The sequence below is a fragment of the Lucilia sericata genome, unplaced genomic scaffold (assembly GCF_015586225.1).
Source record: "Lucilia sericata isolate MDLA Ls3-8-SP2 unplaced genomic scaffold, ASM1558622v1 Contig000271F_arrow, whole genome shotgun sequence".
NCBI lineage: Eukaryota > Metazoa > Arthropoda > Insecta > Diptera > Calliphoridae > Lucilia > Lucilia sericata.
In genome coordinates, this window is record NW_023994296.1 from 179,179 (window position 1) to 201,896 (window position 22,718).

A 22,718-nucleotide genomic window follows, 5' to 3' on the forward strand; every position below is an offset into this window, starting at 1 on the left:
GTCATAAGTTTTGTACACACATTTAAAAAAAATCGCAATAGTTTTGTAATATTTTCTTAAAAGAAACAAAATATAGCATTTTTATCTTATCAATTAAAAACAATTCTATACCAACAAAAGGTCATTAGCAAATATTGGCTTATTTGCCAAGAAAAAAAACTTATCATATAAAAGATAACAAAAAACGACGAAAAACGGTTAAAAATTGTTTTTTGTACTTTTTTTATCGCAGTTCCAAGAGTTCATGTTCTTAATACCACTTCTTAAAAGAATTTTTGAACGTCATTATTTTAAAAATAAAATATGTAGTAAGTAAGGGAACTTAACGAATATGATTATAACAATTAGGGGAAAATAAAAAATTATATTTTTGAATCAACTTTTAATTAGTTTTCTTCAAGAGAAATATATTATGTATCGTAAAGTTGTAAAACTTACCTTGCAACATAGATCTATAGGCGGTATCTGTTATAGCAAACACATGGGGAGGTACTTCGTGTCTTTTTATACCCTTATACCGTTCCATAATCTTTTCAGTGTAAATTGGTAACTTTTTATAGGGATTAACAACAACGCAGAAAAGACCGGAATATGTCTGTAAATAGAGAAAAAAGAGAGTAAAATTAACAACAAATTATTAATGTGAGAAGTTGTGTAAAAATGCTGTAAATAATATTTATGCACGAATGAATATTATGGTGAAAATAAAATGAAAACAACGGGAAGTCCAATTAGCTATAGAATGTATTCTTGTAATTTTTTTAAAGAAATATAAAAATAATCAAAATTTAATAAGAAAAGTACTAATTAATAATTCCAAAATATTTAATCGTAAAAATAAATGAAATAGCGATCGATCGTATAATCGGAAATGGGTTTAAGTCGCAAATTAATCAGCTAGAACTTCAAAACCCTATGATAAAACTAAAATACTTGCGATTTAATTCATAATAAATGTTCATAATAAAATTAGTCATTAAAATTGGATATTGCACTATATATCCTAGATTGGACTTTTAAAAGATCAGATCAAGAATGATATATACTATATAAGATCTAAAGAAATACACCTTAGCCGGTATATAGCTTGTTGTGCGCAACATTACATGGCCAATGTTGGAGGAAAAAACACTATACATTGCTTTATGAAGTTAGAAAATCAGTTTCCTGGGCGTAGTCCCGATTTCCCATCTGTGTTCCTGAGGGATGTAATATCTGGAATAACATGGCTACCAAGATTGTTGGCTATAATTATGGCAAAAGTCTGGCAATGACAAAGAAATTGTTCAGAAGTCCACTCTACATTTACCTGAATCCGTTCTTCCAATTTTGTATAGTTATTACAGTAATCCTGTGTGTCCACTCAGAATACGGTACCATCATACTAAACGTTGGACTTGAACATGAAAGGACAATGTAATAGTTTCAAAACATGGATAGAGTTCAACCAAATAACTGGGTTTTGTTTAAGACAGAATTTGAGTTCCGGCCAATATTTGGTTTAGGAGGTGACGAACTTTTAAAGGACCTACAATAGATCTTATATTTGAGATTTAATTTCACATTATGAGACTAAAATAGGTTTTTGTCTAAATAGGACTGTGACTTTAAAATTGGCTTATGATTGATCTTAGAATCCATAATTGGACTTTTAAAGAACCACCGATCGAATCATAATTTCCATTTCAAACACTTATGAATAGATTTCAGAATTAGGAGAACTTTGCGAAGCAAAATTTGGACTACATAATGACCCATGATTAAATTTAAAATTTTTAAAAGATTTTGGTTTAGAATTGTAACTTAAATTTGATCTTGAAAGTGACCTATGATAGAATCCAAAATTGGACTTTTAAAGAACAGCTGATTGAATTTAAATTTCGATTTCAAATCAATCTACGATTAAAATTATAATTTAACTAAATAAAACCTTATGAATAGACCTAAGAATTTATTCAAAATTGGTCATTAGGAGAACTGCGATTAAGGCAAAATTTCGGAATAACTAAAGGTTTATGATTGAACTTCAAGCATTTGGAAGATTTTTGAGTTTCCCTAACAAGCTGCTAATTTAGCTTTAGAAGAAATTTTATATAAGAACATTTTAATATTAAGAAGTTTACAAAGAATTTACTTCCCTTACGTTTAAAAACACTTAGTTCAGAAGTGGGTACAGTTCCACCATTTGAAAAGGGAAAATTTATATGTTTTTGTAATTTTTACTGAATTTTCTTTTCATTTTCATTCTTTTATGTTTTAAACAGTTTTGGTTTGGAGAAGCAAAATTCCTACTCCCCGTGGATCCACGCCTCACTTAATTGCACAACTCAGATCTCTTCAGAAAGAATATCTACTCAATAATTTGTTTATAAAGCCTTCTTTTTTTAAAGTTCTGATATCAGTCATTATCTCCCAGATGAAGAGCATTTTAAAGCTAAATTTGGGATTTTAAATAGTGTGAACGCAGCATTAACATGGTTTTGACAGTTTTTAAGCAAAATTTTTTTATGTTTTAAACAGTTTTGGTTTGGAGAAGCAAAATTCCTACTCCCCGTGGATCCACGCCTCACTTAATTGCACAACTCAGATCTCTTCAGAAAGAATATCTACTCAATAATTTGTTTATAAAGCCTTCTTTTTTTAAAGTTCTGATATCAGTCATTATCTCCCAGATGAAGAGCATTTTAAAGCTAAATTTGGGATTTTAAATAGTGTGAACGCAGCATTAACATGGTTTTGACAGTTTTTAAGCAAAATTTTTAATATTTGGCAACTTTTTTACAAAATAATATAAAATAATTGTGAATATGCCGCAATACTAAATAATTGCATCATACAGAATATATATATACAACAAAACATATAAATATGTACATACATATATATATTTCCTCGAATATTTTTATATGCGTAATTATCAGGGCAAACGATTGTGTTTGAATTAGATTTTGTGTAAAACTTATTTTTTCAGACATTTAATTTTTCAAACTAAATAAAACTTAATGTATTCGTAAAAGAAATAGAGCGTGGTGCCAAACATGGTTTGAAAATAAAATATCAGAAAAAAAAATACTTATACAAAAAAATAAACATTTAGGCAAATTAAACATTAAATACAAAAGAATCACATAAAAAATACATACATATGTATACAAGTTAAAAAATAACCAGCAATATGCTAACAATATGTTGTATTTAACCATGACTTACAAGAATCATATTTATAGTATAAGGCTTGCTACTACTGCTCATCGCTTTTTCCCCCCTTAAATGAATCATAATTTTATGACAATAATTTTTTATATAAACATTTTCATATCACCTTTTAGGAAATTTTTTTTGTTTATATTAAAATTTTAAGAAACAAAATTTAATGCTAAAGCAATAAAGGTGAAGTCAGTTAAACAAAATAATATTTGTTTATGTTTGCGGTGACAAATTCATATTCGATTTAATGTTTAATAAAATAAAAACTTCAATGGACAATAAACGTGATTATGAAGTGTTTTCACATAATGCATATATAAAGTTTTTTATTGTTACACAAAAATATCACGTAATATGATTAATTACTTATTTCGGAAACCAGCTTATGATGATTTCATATAAAATGCATTTCGATCCTTAACCCTGCAGAGGGTAAATTTATTATACTGGCTATTTATTGCATTTATGTATATTTGAGTGTAAATTTTTGAATTTCGTTAATTATGTCAAGAATTTTGATAAAAATGCTTCATATAATACTTTTAAGCTTTTGATTAATCATCTTTTTGGAAATGCCATTATATATACATATCGGGAACGAACGAACGCAAAGCAAACAAACATTTTGTTCGCAAGATATCTGGTCCATTCCTAAAACTGTCTTTAACTTGACTATAGACTTGACTATAGGCTAGACTATAGACTAGACTATAGACTAGACTATAGACTAGACTATAGACTAGACTATAGACTAGACTATAGACTAGACTATAGACTAGACTATAGACTAGACTATAGACTAGACTATAGACTAGACTATAGACTAGACTATAGACTAGACTATAGACTAGAATATAGACTAGACTATAGATTAGACTACAGATTAGACTATAGACTATATACTAGACTATAGACTGAACTATAGACTAGACTATAGAATAGACTATAGAATAGACTATAGAATAGACTATAGACTAGACTATAGACTAGACTATAGACTAGACTATAGACTAGACTATAGACTAGACTATAGACTAGACTATAGACTAGACTATAGACTAGACTATAGACTAGACTATAGACTAGACTATAGACTAGACTATAGACTAGACTATAGACTAGACTATAGACTAGACTATAGACTAGACTATAGACTAGACTATAGACTAGACTATAGACTAGACTATAGACTAGACTATAGACTAGACTATAATACTATAGACTAGACTATAGACTAGACTATAGACTAGACTATAGACTAGACTATAGACTAGACTATAGACTAGACTATAGACTAGACTATAGACTAGACTATAGACTAGACTATAGACTAGACTATAGACTAGACTATAGACTAGACTATAGACTAGACTATAGACTAGACTATAGACTAGACTATAGACTAGACTATAGACTAGACTATAGACTAGACTATAGACTAGACTATAGACTAGACTATAGACTAGACTATAGACTAGACTATAGACTAGACTATAGACTAGACTATAGACTAGACTATAGACTAGACTATAGACTAGACTATAGACTAGACTATAGACTAGACTATAGACTAGACTATAGACTAGACTATAGACTAGACTATAGACTAGACTATAGACTAGACTATAGACTAGACTATAGACTAGACTATAGACTAGACTATAGACTAGACTATAGACTAGACTATAGACTAGACATAGACTAGACTATAGACTAGACTATAGACTAGACTATAGACTAGACTATAGACTAGACTATAGACTAGACTATAGACTAGACTATAGACTAGACTATAGACTAGACTATAGACTAGACTATAGACTAGACTATAGACTAGACTATAGACTAGACTATAGACTAGACTATAGACTAGACTATAGACTAGACTATAGACTAGACTATAGACTAGACTATAGACTAGACTATAGACTAGACTATAGACTAGACTATAGACTAGACTATAGACTAGACTATAGACTAGACTATAGACTAGACTATAGACTAGACTATAGACTAGACTATAGACTAGACTATAGACTAGACTATAGACTAGACTATAGACTAGACTATAGACTAGACTATAGACTAGACTATAGACTAGACTATAGACTAGACTATAGACTAGACTATAGACTAGACTATAGACTAGACTATAGACTAGACTATAGACTAGACTATAGACTAGACTATAGACTAGACTATAGACTAGACTATAGACTAGACTATAGACTAGACTATAGACTAGACTATAGACTAGACTATAGACTAGACTATAGACTAGACTATAGACTAGACTATAGACTAGACTATAGACTAGACTATAGAGTAGACTATAGACTAGACTATAGACTAGACTATAGACTAGACTATAGATTAGACTATAGACTAGACTATAAACCAGACTATAGACTAGAATATAGACTAGACTATAGACTAGAAGATCGGAATTATTGGACCAATCTTATTTTTATTCGAAATTTTCATTCTCAGTACTAGTTTTAGAGAACAAATTCATCTTTTTTGAAATAAGTTCTAGAACTAGTTCTGTTTTTGCAATGATTTTTGTTTGAAATTTTAAAAATTGGGACCAGTTGTTAGAAAAAAATGGCGATATCAATAGTTCCAAGATTGCTGTTCAACTATATTTGTTGATTCTGTTTTCACTCCTTTAGAAATTATACAATTTTTCATGAGAATTATTAATTTTTCACGAGAAAAAAAATTCTATTGTTTTTTTTGCCCCGTCAATTAAACAAATTGTAACCGCATCCTCAATAGGAATTTCAATTACAAAATAATAAAAAACTTTAACATTGAATCCATTAAAACTGTCATCGTATTCTAGTACAATGACAATATTTGCTTTTGTCGGTCGGTCAGTGCAAGTAGAGTAAATAGGAAAAAAACAAAGATTTACAGTTTGACAGGAGATATGTTAAAATCTAAGGAATGTATTCTAGGAAATAAGGCTAAAGTGACATTTAAGGGAGGGGCCGTAAAAACAATTAAATAAATAAAATCAAAAAACAAAACATTGAAACTTTTGAATAAAAAAAATCGTCTTTTTATATATTTGCAAAAACAATAACAAGAACATACTTCATTTTTGACATGTCATCACGGGCATAAATCAGCAAATAATAACAACAAAACAATTAACTCATTAGCAGATGTTTAATTTTAGTACCAAATAAATCAAAATATTAAAAATAAATATAAAATTTAAATAAAATTGTATTTTATAAATATAATTAAATATATTTTATATAATAACCAAATATGGTCAATATTACCTAAAAAATGTGTTAAATGTTTAAATTACAAAAAAAAAAACTTGACAATTCAATATAAAACATATAAAATAAAAAACAACTACAACAAATATTAATTTAAATACAACAACAAAAGTTAAAAACATTTTGCCGATTTAAGGAATGAATGTAAAAAACGAAATAAAAAAATAAATTAAAATAATAATGCACACTAAACTAAAAAATTAAAGCACATGGTTGGCAATTAATTTTTACACCGTAAAATAATTTACAGTGCGGCCAGTTCCAACAACAGCAAAAATAAAAAAGGTGCAAAAAAATCAAGCGAGAGTTATTTTGTATAAGCAGCATTGAAAGAATTTTGAAATGCACTACACGTTCCAATCATTTCATTGGGAGCAATTAGTTGTTAACACAAAAATTAATCATCATCATTGGAGAGGAGAAATTAGTTAATTAATTTATTTGATACAATCGAATCATTGATGGTTTTGATATTTGAAAACGTTGTTTTCAAATTGCGTTCGGCTAGAGCAATAAAGATGTTCAATATTGCTATTTTCATAAAAATAATTATTTAAATTACTTTAATTACAAAATTATTAAAAAATTTGTTCATTAATTGGATTGATCAAAATTTTAATTGAAATTTAAAGTCTAGATCTGATAAACAAGTATTCTTTAATTGAATTACTATTCTAGATTAGGCTTGGGCGGGTAATGATTACATAAAGTAATTAATTACATTATCAATTACAATTACTTGCATTATGTAATTGAACAATTACCAATGGCAATTATTTGTAATTGTAATTAAAGTTTGTTCAATTACAATTACTTGTAAGGGTGTATTTAATTAATAGCAATTAAAATTACAATTACTTGGAATTGATTAATTGGATTAATCAATATTTTAATTGAAATTTTAAAACTAGAAATTCGATCTAATAAACAACTATTCAGTAATTGAATTACTACTCTAGATTAGACTTGGGCGGGTAATGATTACATAAAGTAATTAATTACATTATCAATTACAATTACTTGCATTATGTAATTGAACAATTACCAATGGCAATTATTTGTAACTGTAATTAAAGTTTGTTCAATTACAATTACTTGTAATAGTGTATTAAATTAATAACAATTGAATTATACTAATTACAATTACTTGGAATCCATTAATTGGATTTATCAATATTTAATTGAAAACTAGAAATTCGATCTAATTAACAATTATTCATTAATTGAATTACTTTTCTAGATCAGGCTTGGGTGAGTAATGATTATATATAGTAATTAATTAATTAATTAAATCATCAATTACAATTACTTGCATTGTGTAATTGAGCAATTATTTGTAATTGTAATTAAAGTTTGTTCAATTAAAATTACTTGTAAGGGTGTATTTAATTAATAGTAATTAAAATTACAATACTTGGAATCTATTAATTGGATTGATCAATATTTTAACTGAAATTTTAAATCTAGAAATTTGATCTAATAAACAACTATTCATTAATTGAATTACTATCCTAGATCAGGCTTAGATAATTGATAAATTAAGTGATTTCATGATCAATTACAATTACTTGCATTGTGTAACTGAACAATTACCAATGACAATTATGTGTAACTGTAATTAAAGTTTCTTCAAATACAATTACTTGTATTGCTGTATTTTACCAATTACAATTACTTGTAATTGTAATTTTGATATAACTAATTACAATTACATCTAATTATAAGGAAAAATATTCACAATTACAAATAATTGTAAGTTCTTCAATTACAATTGCAAGTACTTGTAATTGGAAAAACTTCAATTATAAGTAATTGTAATTGCATCGATTAAAATAACTTCAAATGTAATGTTATGCAATTGAAAATGTAATTATTGCCTCCAAGCCTGTCCTAGATAAAAAGTTAGTCCCACCAAATACAAAACATTTTCTTAGGCAATGAATATCTGTTTCAACTTCACATACGATCTCTTACGCCTTCGGGTTATCGTAATGGATCCATTTTTCATCATAAATAAAGATTCGGTGCAAAAGTGATTTTCTTTTAAAGCGTTCAAGCATCATTTAGGAAATCATTTCTTAAGGTCCCAGGGCTTCAATTGGCAGGGTAGCCAATTTCTCTGCTTTTGGAAGAATCTTGCTACTTGGAAACCTTCTAAAATTGCTGCTAAATTAGCTCCCGTTAATTTTGCAAACTATTGTTTGGAAAGTTGGCCTTAAATTCTTGATCTTCAAATTTTGTCTCGCTGGCCTGGGTGATTGGTTGTCCTTCATGTCAAAATCATCTCTCGCATGTTCAAACCGATGAAACAAATTCTACATAAGCTTTGGTGAGCAATCGGTGAACTTCAGCGGAACATTTTTCAAATTAAAGATGTAATGCAAAACTTCCCATATATGATGCTGTATTGTAATTAAAGGTTCTCAAACTTTTGTTTGACTTTTCTTATCCGGTTATCATGAGATTATTTCGGAACTAGTATGTTTGACCATTGTTAAGCTAGTTCAACAGAACTAGTGCCTTGAAAACTCTTTAGAAATGCATTAGATTAACAAAAATGTCTCCTAGAATTACACAGAGGAAAAATGAAATATATACGCCTGGTACCAAATTGACACCAAACTGTTTATAATTTTTCAATAACATCCGTTGTCAAAGTATATACATAAGTACGACAAAACTATGTAACGTTGACAACGCAACGTTGTCAATAATGCAACAATTCGTTGTCGTAATCTAAATTTTATACACATCTGTTGTCTAAATGTTTCTTATACTTAATGAAAAAAGTTCGATTCATACTATTTATTATTATATTCATTCCAGTTATGAATATTTAAGCTGAAAATTTAAAGATCTCTTTTCTTATCAAATTCAATAAAAAAATACCCTCATGTTCAATATCATACTATTTATGAACTTTTCGTATTCCGAATGAAAATGCTTTATAGTTATGAGTTAAATTCATTACAGTTATGAGTTATTTTTCAGCTCTTTACTCATAATTTAAACATATCTCCTTTTATCAAATATTCATGTAAAATATAATATTATTTATGAACTTTTCTTATTCTGAATGAAAATGCTTTGGGGAACAAAAATTCAAGTTCGATTCACACAATTTATTACAAAATTCATTCCAGTTATGAATTATGTTTTAGCTCTTCACTCAGCATTTAAATATCTCTTTTTTCTTAGTAAATGAAAGCGTATTCGTACAACTAATTTTAGAAAATTAATTGCGAAAAAAAAGTTTCCTAAAAAATATATATTTAAATTTATTCTTAAGCGTTAGCAAACATAAAGCAAAACTTAAATACTTCACCCTACTATATTATACTGTCAATTTACTGTAAAAACACCAAAAACGTGAAACGCTTTTCAATTAAATATGCAAAAAAAATAAAAGCAAATAATAATAAAAAAATCAAGCAAAAGCAACAACAAGATTGGCAGTCATTCAGTCAGTAAGGCAGACAGGCTGAGTAAACTACATAAACAGTTGGTTGGCTGGATGTTAGGTTCGTTTTAAAAAAGACAGACGGACGTATGGACAGACGGACTATATAATAAGATGACAACTACGACGACGATCTGGTTTCAGCGTTTTTGCCATTTATGTAGAATTAAGTCAATGCAACTTGAGGCAATTAAAGCGGTGTGTTTTTTTTATTTATACATAATATTATTACAACTATTACTAGGTTTGTTGCTAATGTTTTATTTATTTTTTTAAATTTGTCGCGTTTTTTTTTTTTTTTTTTGATACGAGTAATTTCATCTTTATTACATTATTTGTTTTAACTGGATGCAACAAGTGGGGTTGGGTAAAAAGGCTATTTTATAATAATAAACAAATGTCTTTAGTAGAGGGAGTAGTTGGCTATAAAGAGAGGTGGCAATAAGGAGTATAATTGTCACTTTTAGCAAACGTGAGTCCTCGTTTTCTTAATATTGGCCTAATTGTACGTATAAGTTTAAGTTTTTCAATTTATTTTATTTATTTACTAAATTTTTAGTTCAACACCATATATGGTGGTAAATTGTAAAATGCAACTATTTATGATTAAGAGGCATGAGTATTTTTTGATTGTACGATCGAAAATAGTTAGTTAATCATGTTGAATTTAAATGTTTTTTTTTTATTTCTTGTGTCATTAATTGAAATTTTATAGATATTTATATTTTAAAAGATTTTTTTTAAATAATGTTAAATGTTAATGAATAATATGTATATATTTTTTTTAAATTTATTACAAGAAATTAATGTTTTTATTTTGAAAGTAAAATATTATTAATTTAGCGCAACTTACAAAAATATTACGCATCATAAGGAAAAACATTTTATTGGTGATGCAATGTATTGCACAGTATTGTAAAAGGAAATTATTTAAATATTTTAGGGAATTTGTTTATTCCCCATATTTAGTTTAGCAAAAATGCTGTAATTTGCAAAACTTTATGAAAAATATACAAAAATTAGACTTACTGCACTTTTGCTAGACTTAAAATCAAACAGTTTGCTAATTTACAACAAGAAAATATTCGAAATTGAGCTTTACTACACTTTATCCATTTGCAATACTAGTAAACATATTGCTAAAACTCCTCAGTAAAAACTTTAATTAACAAGTAAGGACTTAAACGTAACATTTACTAACACAATCACCCCTTATAACCAATCAACATTTTACGTGAAATATATTACCTTTTCACTTTTTTCATTCACTAACTTTTTTGTCGTGAAAAAATCCCCTATTGTAAAATTTGTTGATAAAATTTTGAACATTGAACAGCTGTTGTATACAAAATTAACTATTGTGAATGAATTGTTTACAACAAGTTCACGATAGTAATTTTCTCTTCGAGGGGAATGAAAATATCAAGGGAACAAAAATTTCACTTCTATTGGCGGTAGGGATGAATACAATTTTAAGTAAATATTGGAGCCAAGTAATCGCTTACAATTAATTGGTAAAATAAGTCAAGTAGTTTGAAAAACTAATATATCTTTACGGTGATATTTACTAATGAATTGTATAGTATTTTTAACACATTATTAATAAGACATTATTTGACTAATTCTAGGTAATCAGGAGGATATATAGTAGTCATTGAAAAGTCATTGACAGTAACAAAATCTTCTAAACTCTAATTTACTACACTGCAAATCATTGCAAATTGGTCTGGGAAATATGCAAAAATAAAGTTAAAAAATACGATTTTAAATTTGTTCTATGAAAATTTAAATAGAATATTAGACGACTGTCCCTTTACAAGACTAAATATCATTGCTAAAAGCTTTAGGTAATAAGCAAGATCAAAATTAAGCGATTGACCCCTTTACCAGACTAAACATCATTGCTAATAGCTCTATGAAATAATCAAGATCAAAATATATCAGATATAATACAATATACTAATACCACAGGCCAACAAAATTGAGCTGCTCCAGATCCGATATTCTTTCATCGAGATATCTTAACCTAAAGTTTCAGTTTTTGTCCATTTAGGTTAAGATATCTCGTCCGAAGAAATTAAACGTTTAATTTAAAGTCGATCATTGTAAACAACTTCACAAGAGGAGTAAGTTCGAAATAGACATTTTAAATTTGTACTTTCTTCGAGATATCTTAACCTAAAGTTTCAGTTTTTGTTCATTAAAGATATTTCCTCGGAAGAAGTTATAACAGAAGTTAACGGTTTATTTTAAACTCGATCATTATAAACAACTGTAACAGGTTTTTATACAGTACATTCAGAATACTCTTAAATTTACAGAATTGTATTGTGTGCTCTCAGACATTTAAATATTCTACGCAACATTTATTTTATGCTTTTACAAAATTTATTTAATAAATATCAAGATATATTTTAATACAAAATTGTTTATTTAGACATAATTTTAATATTTTTAAATACAATTAATGAGTTTCCAAATTAAAGTATAAAATTAGTGTCTTTGTTTTGAAGCATTTAATAAACAAATTAATTTTAAATTAAAATGTTTAAAGTAGAATTTTCTATAAATAAAATTTACAGAAAATTACAAGCGCCATAGCGTTAGTGATGAAATACGTGATTTATCATATTATAGGAAACCTACAATATGATGAACATTTCGTTGGTTTTTTGCCACTGCATAGCTGTACTAATACAGTGAATGGCGATACAATGAAAAAATCATACAGTTTTTCCAAGGTTGCTTACCCTCATTATCGCAGTTAAAGCTTTTAAAGCCTTTTATAAAGTGCAATTGAAGACCCACTTCTCTTTAGGGGTATGTAAAATCGGTGAGCCAATTTATTTACAAACTTTATTTGTTTTAAGTTCTTGCAAATACTTATCAAAACTGAACTTTAAATAAACCTAAAGCTGGACTTAAAATACTTTACCGGCAATTGAGTCTCACTTTCAAATAACTATACGATTAAATATGAAACTGAACTTAACTTAAATACTTCGCCTACGATTGAGTACGAAACTAATCTTACGTTTCGTGTAGAGTACTATTACTTTAACGGATCATGTACTTCATTATTTTTTGCAGGGTAAATCTGGAACTCACAAATCGTTTAATTGAATCTGAAAGTGGACTTTAAATGATCTTCGAAAAAAAACATACGAACTAGGCTTTTAAACTAAAAGTTTGATTAAATCTAAAACTGCTCCTTGTTTTGATTGTTGGACGTTTAATTTACATGATAATTAAGAGTCTTGGATAATACCTAGATAAGGGAATTTCGCATTTCTTTAAACGCAGCAAACTGAAGCTTGGAATCTTGATCATTGTTGTTGTTGTAACAGTTCGATTGCGACAGCTGTCGCTGGGTTGACAATCTTTGGCCGAGTATGACTCGGGTCGTTCCGGAGCAAAGATCCAATTGTCGTGGGAACGGGCATTTTTGTGAACGGATCAATGTTGTGAATAACACCACTTTCTTTACCCCATTTATTGAGTAATATCAGAGCATTGCAGAGCAAAGCATCTTTAGCCCAGTTATTGAGTAGTAGCAGATCATTGCACATGATGCCTCTGATGCTTAGATTCACATGATAATTTAGAGTCCTGGATAATACCTAGAGAAGAGAATTTCGCCGTTCTTTAACCGCGGCAAACTGAATCTTGAATCTTGATCATTATTGTGAATAAAACCGGTTCTGTTTTGGCTTGAATTAACCCTTAGACCACTTTCTTTAGCCCAGTTATAGAGTAATAGCAGAGCATTGGACATGATGTCTCCGATACTTAGATATACCGCTTCATTGTCCGCATAAGCGACAACTTTCTTCTCTTTATTGTCTTGTTCTATAAGAATCGAGAATTACGCTGCCCAGGGGCGTGCCTCGTCCCGTTATCCGTCACAGGAGACAATGTTGCCGTTAATATTAAATCGTAGTTTCACAAACGGTATACGTTCCCTATAAAAATTGAGCTTATTCCTCACACGCGTCTAAAGAGTACTCTTGAAAGGACTAGGACTGCTTTAAGAATAATCCAAATATATTAAAAAAATCATGGTCCATTGTCATGTCCTAGGTAAGGACCACGTAATCCAAACATGTATTACATTATACTAATCTCAAAACTCTTTTGCTAAAATTATGGGACTACATTATCCACACATGGACCATGGCTGCATTACATAGGACTATTATACAGATCAGGTATTTCAATAATGTTTGCAGGGAAGTAGTTTTGGGATAGTTTGGGATTTATGGATTTGTACTGCAATAATAGTTGATTGACATTTTGCAAGTTATCTGAACTAAATGTGTCGCCGATCTTATGTCGGAAATCATATTCAAATGGAATTTTTCAAAACAGTAGAAAAACTTTTCATTACTTTTAATATAAAATGTTATACAAATTTTGTATCTCACTGTACATGTAAAATTATCTACAGATATTTATTTTAAATATAAATTTTCGACATTTTATTTTTGCGTTTAATGAAAAAGACATTGGGAAAAAATATTCAGAAAATATTTCTATTTCTTTTAAAGACCTTAATATACATATATATGTATGTGTGCGTTAAATAACAGAAAAACAAATATTAAAATTTCACTGAAAAGACGACTCAATTACACAAATTTGTTAATTAATGACAGCAGTTAACACATTGATAAATAGAATATAAATGTTTTGTTAAATTTTGACAAATGTTTATGAAAATGTCTAGAAGATTTTAGTATAAAGAAGTTAATTAAAAAGATATAACGAGTGAAATAAAGAAATCATTGACATAGGAGTCTAAGAAATCGGGTTTCAAAGATTCAATTTCTGAAAAAATATTTTAAAAATGAGCAAGGAAGTAGTTACCAAATTGTTACAGGGTAATGCAAAGAGTAGTACTAACGGCATATAATTTTGTAAAACCTGCTGTTAATCAAAATATCTTGATTTCTAAATTGCGTAAAATTCTATGAATTTAATTCATTAATAATTTCTGCAACAAATGCATATGAACAAATTTATACAATTCAATACAATTGTTTTGTTAAATGTTTCTTATTTTAATTGGCATTGAACGTAAATAAATTATTATTGAAAAATGTAAATAAATATAAAAAAACAGAAAAAAATATAAAACAACTCACTTAATAATATTACGTCAATGTTTTGCAGACATAAAAAAGAAAACATTAAAAGAAATAAAGGGGAAAAAAATAACACGATGATTTTTCCCCAATGACTAAAATTGCAATTTTCTTTCTTTAGTCATATAAACAATTAGCTCTCTATAAAGACATTCATTCATTCATACGAATATAAATAAAATATTTATACAGATGTTTGGTTTTTTTTAGACGGACGGACGGACACGTCCGTTCCTCAATCCACAAAAGGTGAAGACAACATGAATAATTAAAATAAATTTATTTTTATTTATCAGTATATCGAACACACAGAAACAAGAAATGAGGTATTGAAATATTTTATATTAATTAATAACAAATTAAAATTGTTTTGCTTAATAAATTGCAAATTAAATTTCAATACATTTTTATAATAAAATGGTAACAACAAATTTTTTTGTTTCTCTTTAAGTTTATAAACCCCACTTTTTTAAACGATAACAACAACAAAAATGGTAGAAATAATTAAGTGGGTTTTTGAAAAAACAAAATCTGTCTATAGATATAATAAATGCAGCCACATTTGACAACAACTATAAGAAAATAACGTTGAATTGAAGCAGTATTTTAAAAGTATGAAATCGGTTGAACATGATTAGTTTTAATTTTTAAGATTCTTTTTATTAAGAATCAGGAGATTCAATAAGTCTATGACTAATACTAAAATTGAACATTAAATAAATCGACTAAATTAATCTTTAACAGGATGCTAAATGATAGGCGTTGGCGGCGGCGCATCCATTTTTGGTCGGCGGCGTCGGCTTATTGTAGAAAATACCGGCGGAGTCTAAATTGTCGGCTGAATTTAACATTTTTAATAGAAACAGACATTTAAATTAACCGCCTATTAAATCTATAACTGTAGTTTAAATAAACCCACAATTTGATCTGAAACTAGAATTTAAACAAACCTAAGATTGAAACTAAAACAGAATATTTCAATATAATCCAAATTTGAACGATTTAATCTAAAGCTGAACTTAAAATGAACTAACAATTGTATCTGAAATTTTACTTAAAATAATGTTAAAATTTAGTAAAAACTAAACTTTAAATAAACTTAAGATTGAATCTGAATCTAGACTTTTAATAAAAACCACGATTACATTTAAAACTGGACTTGAAATGAACCAACGATTGAATCTAAAATTTTACTTTAGAAAATGCTAGAATTGAGTCTGGACTTTAAATAATCCTATGATTTAATATAAAATGATCTGAAACTGGTCTAGAAATACTCTGAAATTATTGGAGTATATTCCTGCAAATATGAATGGAGTACATGATCCATTGAATTTCTGGCAAAACTACTCCCCTGTTAACATGTTCAAAGTACATGATCCGTTATGTAGTCTAATGTAATGCAGGAATGAATCTTGTTTATTTTTTTGAAAACAATATGGTCCATTGCCAGCATTGCATAGGACTATGTTGCAGATCATGTACATCTATAATTTTAGCAAGAGAGTAGTTTTGGGATTATTCTGATGTAATGCATAGATGGATTACGTGGTCCTTATATTTTTTATATAAGTATACATATATTTGAATTAGTTTTGGACCTGTCCTTTTGAGGACTACTCTTCACACACGTGAGTGGATTAGCCTAATTTTTGCAGGAATGATCCATTTAGGTAATTCGAAAACTACTCCCCTGCTAACATTATTGAAGTACATTATCCGTTTCATAGTTTTATGTAAAGCAAGCATGGACAATGTTTAGGAACATGATTTGGATCATATAATCCCATTTTTAAGCAAGAGAGTTGTTTTGGAATTAGTCTGATGTAATGCATACATGTGTTGATTAAGTGATCTTCACTTGGGACATGTCAATGTTAAATTGAGTATGTTTTTTCCTATATTTGGATTACTCCGCAAAAGACTAGGACTGGTCCAAAGTCCTAGTCCTTTGCGGAGTACTCTTTAGACCTGTGTGCTGAGTAGTCTAAAATTTTTCAGGGTAAGTCGTCTATTAAATCCGAAATTGGAGTTTTAATAAAGCTACAAAAGAAATAGGAAATGGACATAGCCTAATGAAAATTGGGACTTTAAAGAATCCTACGATTAAAGCTTTTAGTAATCTTATAATTTTAACTGTTCTGGAACCACAATTAACTATGAAGTTTTATTTTAAATAAATCTACGATTAAAATTGGAACGGGACTGTAAAGATGATCAACGATTTAAGCTTAAATAAGACTTTAAATTAATCCGCGAATAATCTTGAAATAAACCTGCGTTTGTATTAGAAATAGAACTTTTAAATATCAAACAGAACGTTGCGAAATCCCAACGATGCCTTGCCAAAATAACAATAATGCGTTGTTCTAATAACAACGAAGCGTTGTCAAAATGATAACACACATGGTAAGCTCACTTTTGACAACGGATTTTTATCAATTTCGGCACTTTTCTACCGGTTTTTTTCCATCTGTGAAACCATCGGCCTTTTTATGTATTGACTAGTGTACTTGCTAATCTATGGAGTAGGTGAGTCTGCGGACTAATGACTACCCTTTGTAGTGTTGTAGTCTGTCAGTATTGGGGTCGTAGGTTCGATTGTCACCATAACCTCTGGTAAAAGACAACATTGGTCTAAGCGTATTGATTCGGATATGATGTAACATACATCCTCCTTTCAATCTAACTAACTAGTCCATGGTCTTGTCATCGACTAGTTTACATATGGGCTTTTTTATGAACAAGTCTAAAGAGTAGACTTATATATGGACCACTTGTGGAAGTTGTTAATATAAAAAAGTACCTTATAAGACGGTGAGGTACGGAGGACAGTAATTAAAAAACTTCTGTTAAAAGAGTTAATTCCCTTTAAACTCTGAAACCTTTAAATGACGGGTGTGAGTGTATGTTTTTTTGCAAACTGTAGACACAGCAGCAGCAGAGTAAAAAAAAATCAGAATGTAGCTGACAGTTGCGGTTTATTTTTATTACAGACTTGGATTTTTTTACAAATACTATTGACGAGTTATTTATTTATTATTTGTTTGATGTTTTTTCTACTACTAAATAACAAAATGACGCCATAGACACAAAAATATTTACAACCTAAACTATAAGAAAAATAAAAAAATGTTAAATTAAACACCCATCGTCCTCATAATCGCGCCATTGAAAAGTAATGTATAATTGCATACTTAAAATAACCGGTTAACCGGTTTTTCATTATAAATAAAAAAAATATATATTTTAATTTGAAAAACTTAATGTTTATGTTTAAATTTGATTAATGAAACATGGCCCGAAATGATTTTTAACGGTTTAAAAGATTATAACTTTAGATCTAGTCGTCTGATTTACATTATTTCTTTAATATAAAAAAATTAGGAAAAAAGTGGGACACTTCTGTTAAACATAAGGTACTATGTAATCCAAGCTTATTTTAAAAGCCCTGTTTAGGAAATTTGCATATGCATTCCAACACTTCAGCCGTAAATTAATTATTGTAATTGGAATATAATCTTAAGATTGATAAAATTTTATCAAACAGTTATCAATTTTACTAATACATTTTTTTAATTAATTAGGAAAATCAAAAAAGTTTAACCAAAGGAGCTGTAGAAAAATATACGCTAGTTCCTCGAATCGAATATTTTTAAAATTTAGACGGGCTGCATTATTATTTACTTAAAAATTTCATTTAAATAATCTTTGAATACAAAGCAAATAAAAGTATTCGAAACCGGGTTTTAAAAAGTGAAAAAACCGGGTTATTCGATATTCGAAAAATCAACTTTAAGAAAAAACCGACACTGATAAAGCAGAAAAAACCGGTCGAAAAATCGAGTCTATCACCCTATTAATTATACATTACAAGTAATTGTAATTGTAATGAATTACTTTGTGTAATCATTACCCCTTAGCCTGTAAACATGAAGAAAAGAACGGCGCTTCTACTAAAGCTTATAGTTTTATAATTTAATAGCAACTTTATTCAACTTTAACTTAAGATGTTATGTGAAATTGGACTTAATATATACCCATGATTAAATCTAAAATTATCCTTTAAATAAACCATTATTTTACAAACCTACTTGTGAAACAAACGGACAATTACAGGAGTAACAAATTACCACAGAAAATCAGCGTGGGAAGTCCAAGTTTGTGGACAGATGAAAGCAACGAGGTTGCCTTGGTACGCCAAACAACCCCCTAAACTCAAGCATTGTGGACCAAACAGTCACCACCGTGTCTACTGGACATGCTTGACCATCAGGTTCAACTACAAATCCCTCTTCTGCCTTCATGGTTAACGAAAACCCCCAGTCGCAAAGAACCATTAAGAAGGGCTTTTGTGCAGGGCCTTGTTCTTAATCGCTTGAGTTGGAATCAAGTCGGTCTATGGGCTAGCAAACGACAACATTATATTTGACCAATACTTTATTAGCTGAACAGTAGTGCTCCCCAGGAGTGCTCCCCTAGCAACCCCAGATGCGAGTCCTAGATGGAGGCGTTGTGAGGAGAAGCAGATTCTCTAGCAAAGTCCACAGTAGAAGACTAAACTTGACTTTAAAGTAAGATTAAATGTTGACGACTTTGCGTAGGGTCTATTGACCCACTAATTAGGGCCAGAGAACGGCGGAAAATCCTAAAGGAAAATAACGGGCCATCTTCACAAAACGATTCTACTGGTTGATTTGATTAGCGGACGCGGCGTCTAAATGCCGGATTTTAGAAGCAGATTAACATTCAGAATTGTAGATGAATGAATCATACTACAGCCTGAACTATCGCCCATAAAAAGCGTCTTAAAATGGATAAGGTATTGTATACGCAGCAAGTCATATCTAAACCTAACTTTTGATTAAAAGAAACATTTTTCGTTCATTCTTCACGATAAGGAGGAGTCTACTAAACTTCTTCTCTGCTACTTAAGACAACTACTTATTCTTTGATGAAGTTTCGTCCATAAAAAGCGTCTTAAAGTGAATAAGGTATCGTATACGCAGCAAGTCATATCTAAACCTAACTTTCTATTAAAAGAAACATTTCCGTTTATTCTCCACGATAAGGAGGAGTCTACTGAACTTATTCTCTGCTACTTAGTACTACTATTCTTTGATGGCTTTTCAGAGGGGCATTGGCATAGTGTCTATATGAATCTTTGCCTCCATATTTATCTATTTCTCTACTTCTAACCTTTCTACCTCAAGGTACTTCTGGTAACTCTTAAACTCTATTTAAACTTTCTATCTTTCTCTCTCTCTCTGATTCCAAAGAGACCCAGTACATTTCGTACATTCTCCATTTAATTCTCTATTTATGGATAGTTTATGGAGATAACTCTAAATAATTCTTAAAGATTATCAGAAAAACTCTTCATTTATTAAAAACTTTGTAGCCCAGTGTAGTCAAAAACGATTAAACACATTGAAAACTCTTTTTTCAACACAATACAAAAACATTTATAACAAATTGCTTTACAACGACAAATATCAAACGATTTTTATTAAGGCAAAAGAAGAAAAAAATATAAACAGAAACCCAAACTGAATACAAATTAATTAAATTATAAAAAAATAAAATAATTTCGCATACACATGTACTTTATGTAAATATACAACACAAAACCTACAAAAAAATAAAGAATTTATTTTTTTTAAATCATATATAATTTTAGTGATTTTTATCGACTTCTGTTTAAGAATTTTTAATTGAGTGTAAAGAACTTTTCAAACAAAACGACGAAATTAACAAAAAACTTTTCAAAATTTTTTGCGTGAGTGTTAGTTGGTTGGTAAGTTAATTTTTGTTATTAAAACTGTTTGCTGTTTTAATTTGTTTTTTGTTTTTGTTTTAAAGGTTTATAATTTGATAAAAAAAAAAAAAAAAAAAAACTAGAAAAATACATAAACTATAAGCCACCACCACCTACCTACTTTGAGTAGATAAAATGAAATTTATGTTTTACTTTTAAGTATGTTACACACAAAAAATGGGTTAACATGAAAAAAAAATTAACTAAAATTCAAATATGTATTTAAATTTAATTTTTTGTTTATATAACGGCTAAAAAGCAAAATGGTAGTTGGCGTTATGCTTTAGTTTGTTTTTTCTTAGACTTTTTGGATGATTAGATTTCCATTGGGTGCAAATGTAAACATAAACGTTATTAAACAAACGTTTAATACTCGAAAAGATGAAGGTCGTTTTAGATTTATTTGATTTTGGTTTTTCTTAGAAACTTATTTTCAATGAAATCTATGAGAATCCACGATTTTAAATTGGATATTTTCAGAATTATAACGACTTTTGCAGACCGCGCCATATCGATTTTTCATTCATATTACCATTGTTTTTGTTTTGTGTTTTTCTCCTCTTATTAAAAATTTATAGAAACTTTGAACTCCAATTGCCATTGGGGTTTTAGATGGAAAACTATCGAACAACATTCGCCTAAAACATTCAATGTAATCACTAATCAGGTTCTACGGGGAACCTCCACCTCTTCTATGAACTATAACAATTTTTGAGCCTTTGTCTCATATTTGAACCAACAGATATCGAAATATTCTGTTATTGCAGAACTCCGTATAAGTATATTCCAACAGTCGTTGGGAGATCTTCCCTGAGGAAAAAACCTCCAGTTTATATAGCTGATGTTAAGTATACAATATTTGGCCGATTAGAAATCGCATCATTATAGAGCGAAGGGAATGTGTGAGCGATAATTGAAACTGGGTCATATGATCTTAGATTAAGTCCATTTCAGATTAAATTTTTATCTTGTATCAGAATCAAAAGGGTTATTCATTAAGAGCGTTATGAAAGTACAATCGATAACGACATCGTACAATTGAACCACCTTCTCAGAGTTTTGTTAATATTAAATTGATATCAAAATTCAACTCTGGATCGCATGATCTTAGATTAAGTCCATTGCAGATTCAATTTTGATTTTGTATTAGAATCAAAAGGCTTATTCATTGAGATCGATAAGAAAGTATAGTCGATAACGACATCGTTCAATTGGACCGCCGCAGATCCCTGTGGGTAATGTTACCTTGGTGTTATTCCAATCCCGCGGATAAATGTTAGATGTAGAAACTGGAGAATCGAGGGACTCATTGTGGTCATTTGACTATTGGTGAGATGCCTTCGCATTATACGTAACGGTTGAAATCCAATGATGCTTGGCGAAATTAACGTCGACTTAACGGAACCCCACAAGTGACTTAGGGAACTATATAAGTATGAGTGTGTTGGGAATGAGTCGATATCAAAAGAATGCAGACTGAGTCATACTAATGAAACTGTTGGATGAATGTTCTCATGAATGTGACGGATGAAAGGTCTACCTGATTGATTGAATGATTACAAAGGTCACTACAGCATTGTTTTTGTTGTTGCTGGGGGACAATCTTTGGTCGATTGAGAATCGGGACGTTCCGGAGCGGAGATCTAATTGTAGTGGGAACGCACAACTACTACAATGAGTTTGTTGTCGAGGGAAGTTTTAGATCACCTTCTCTAGCTCACTCTGTGGTTTAAAAAGACCACCGTGACCTTATTTCGTCAAGTATTTTACGTGGATGAATACGCTAGTTCCAG

The 22,718-nt window shown here is 29.3% G+C and overlaps 1 protein-coding gene across 2 annotated transcripts in view; it reads right to left on the reverse strand.

The window, feature by feature from the left end:
* Window positions 1–22,718, reverse strand: part of LOC119603040 (myosin heavy chain, non-muscle) — an 89,117-nt gene that overhangs the window by 38,525 nt on the left and 27,874 nt on the right. For both annotated transcript variants that reach the window (XM_037954900.1, XM_037954899.1), the window contains exon 4: window positions 439–595. In XM_037954900.1, the coding sequence (XP_037810828.1) occupies window positions 439–595 (157 nt within the window). The remainder of the gene's footprint in view (window positions 1–438; window positions 596–22,718) is intronic.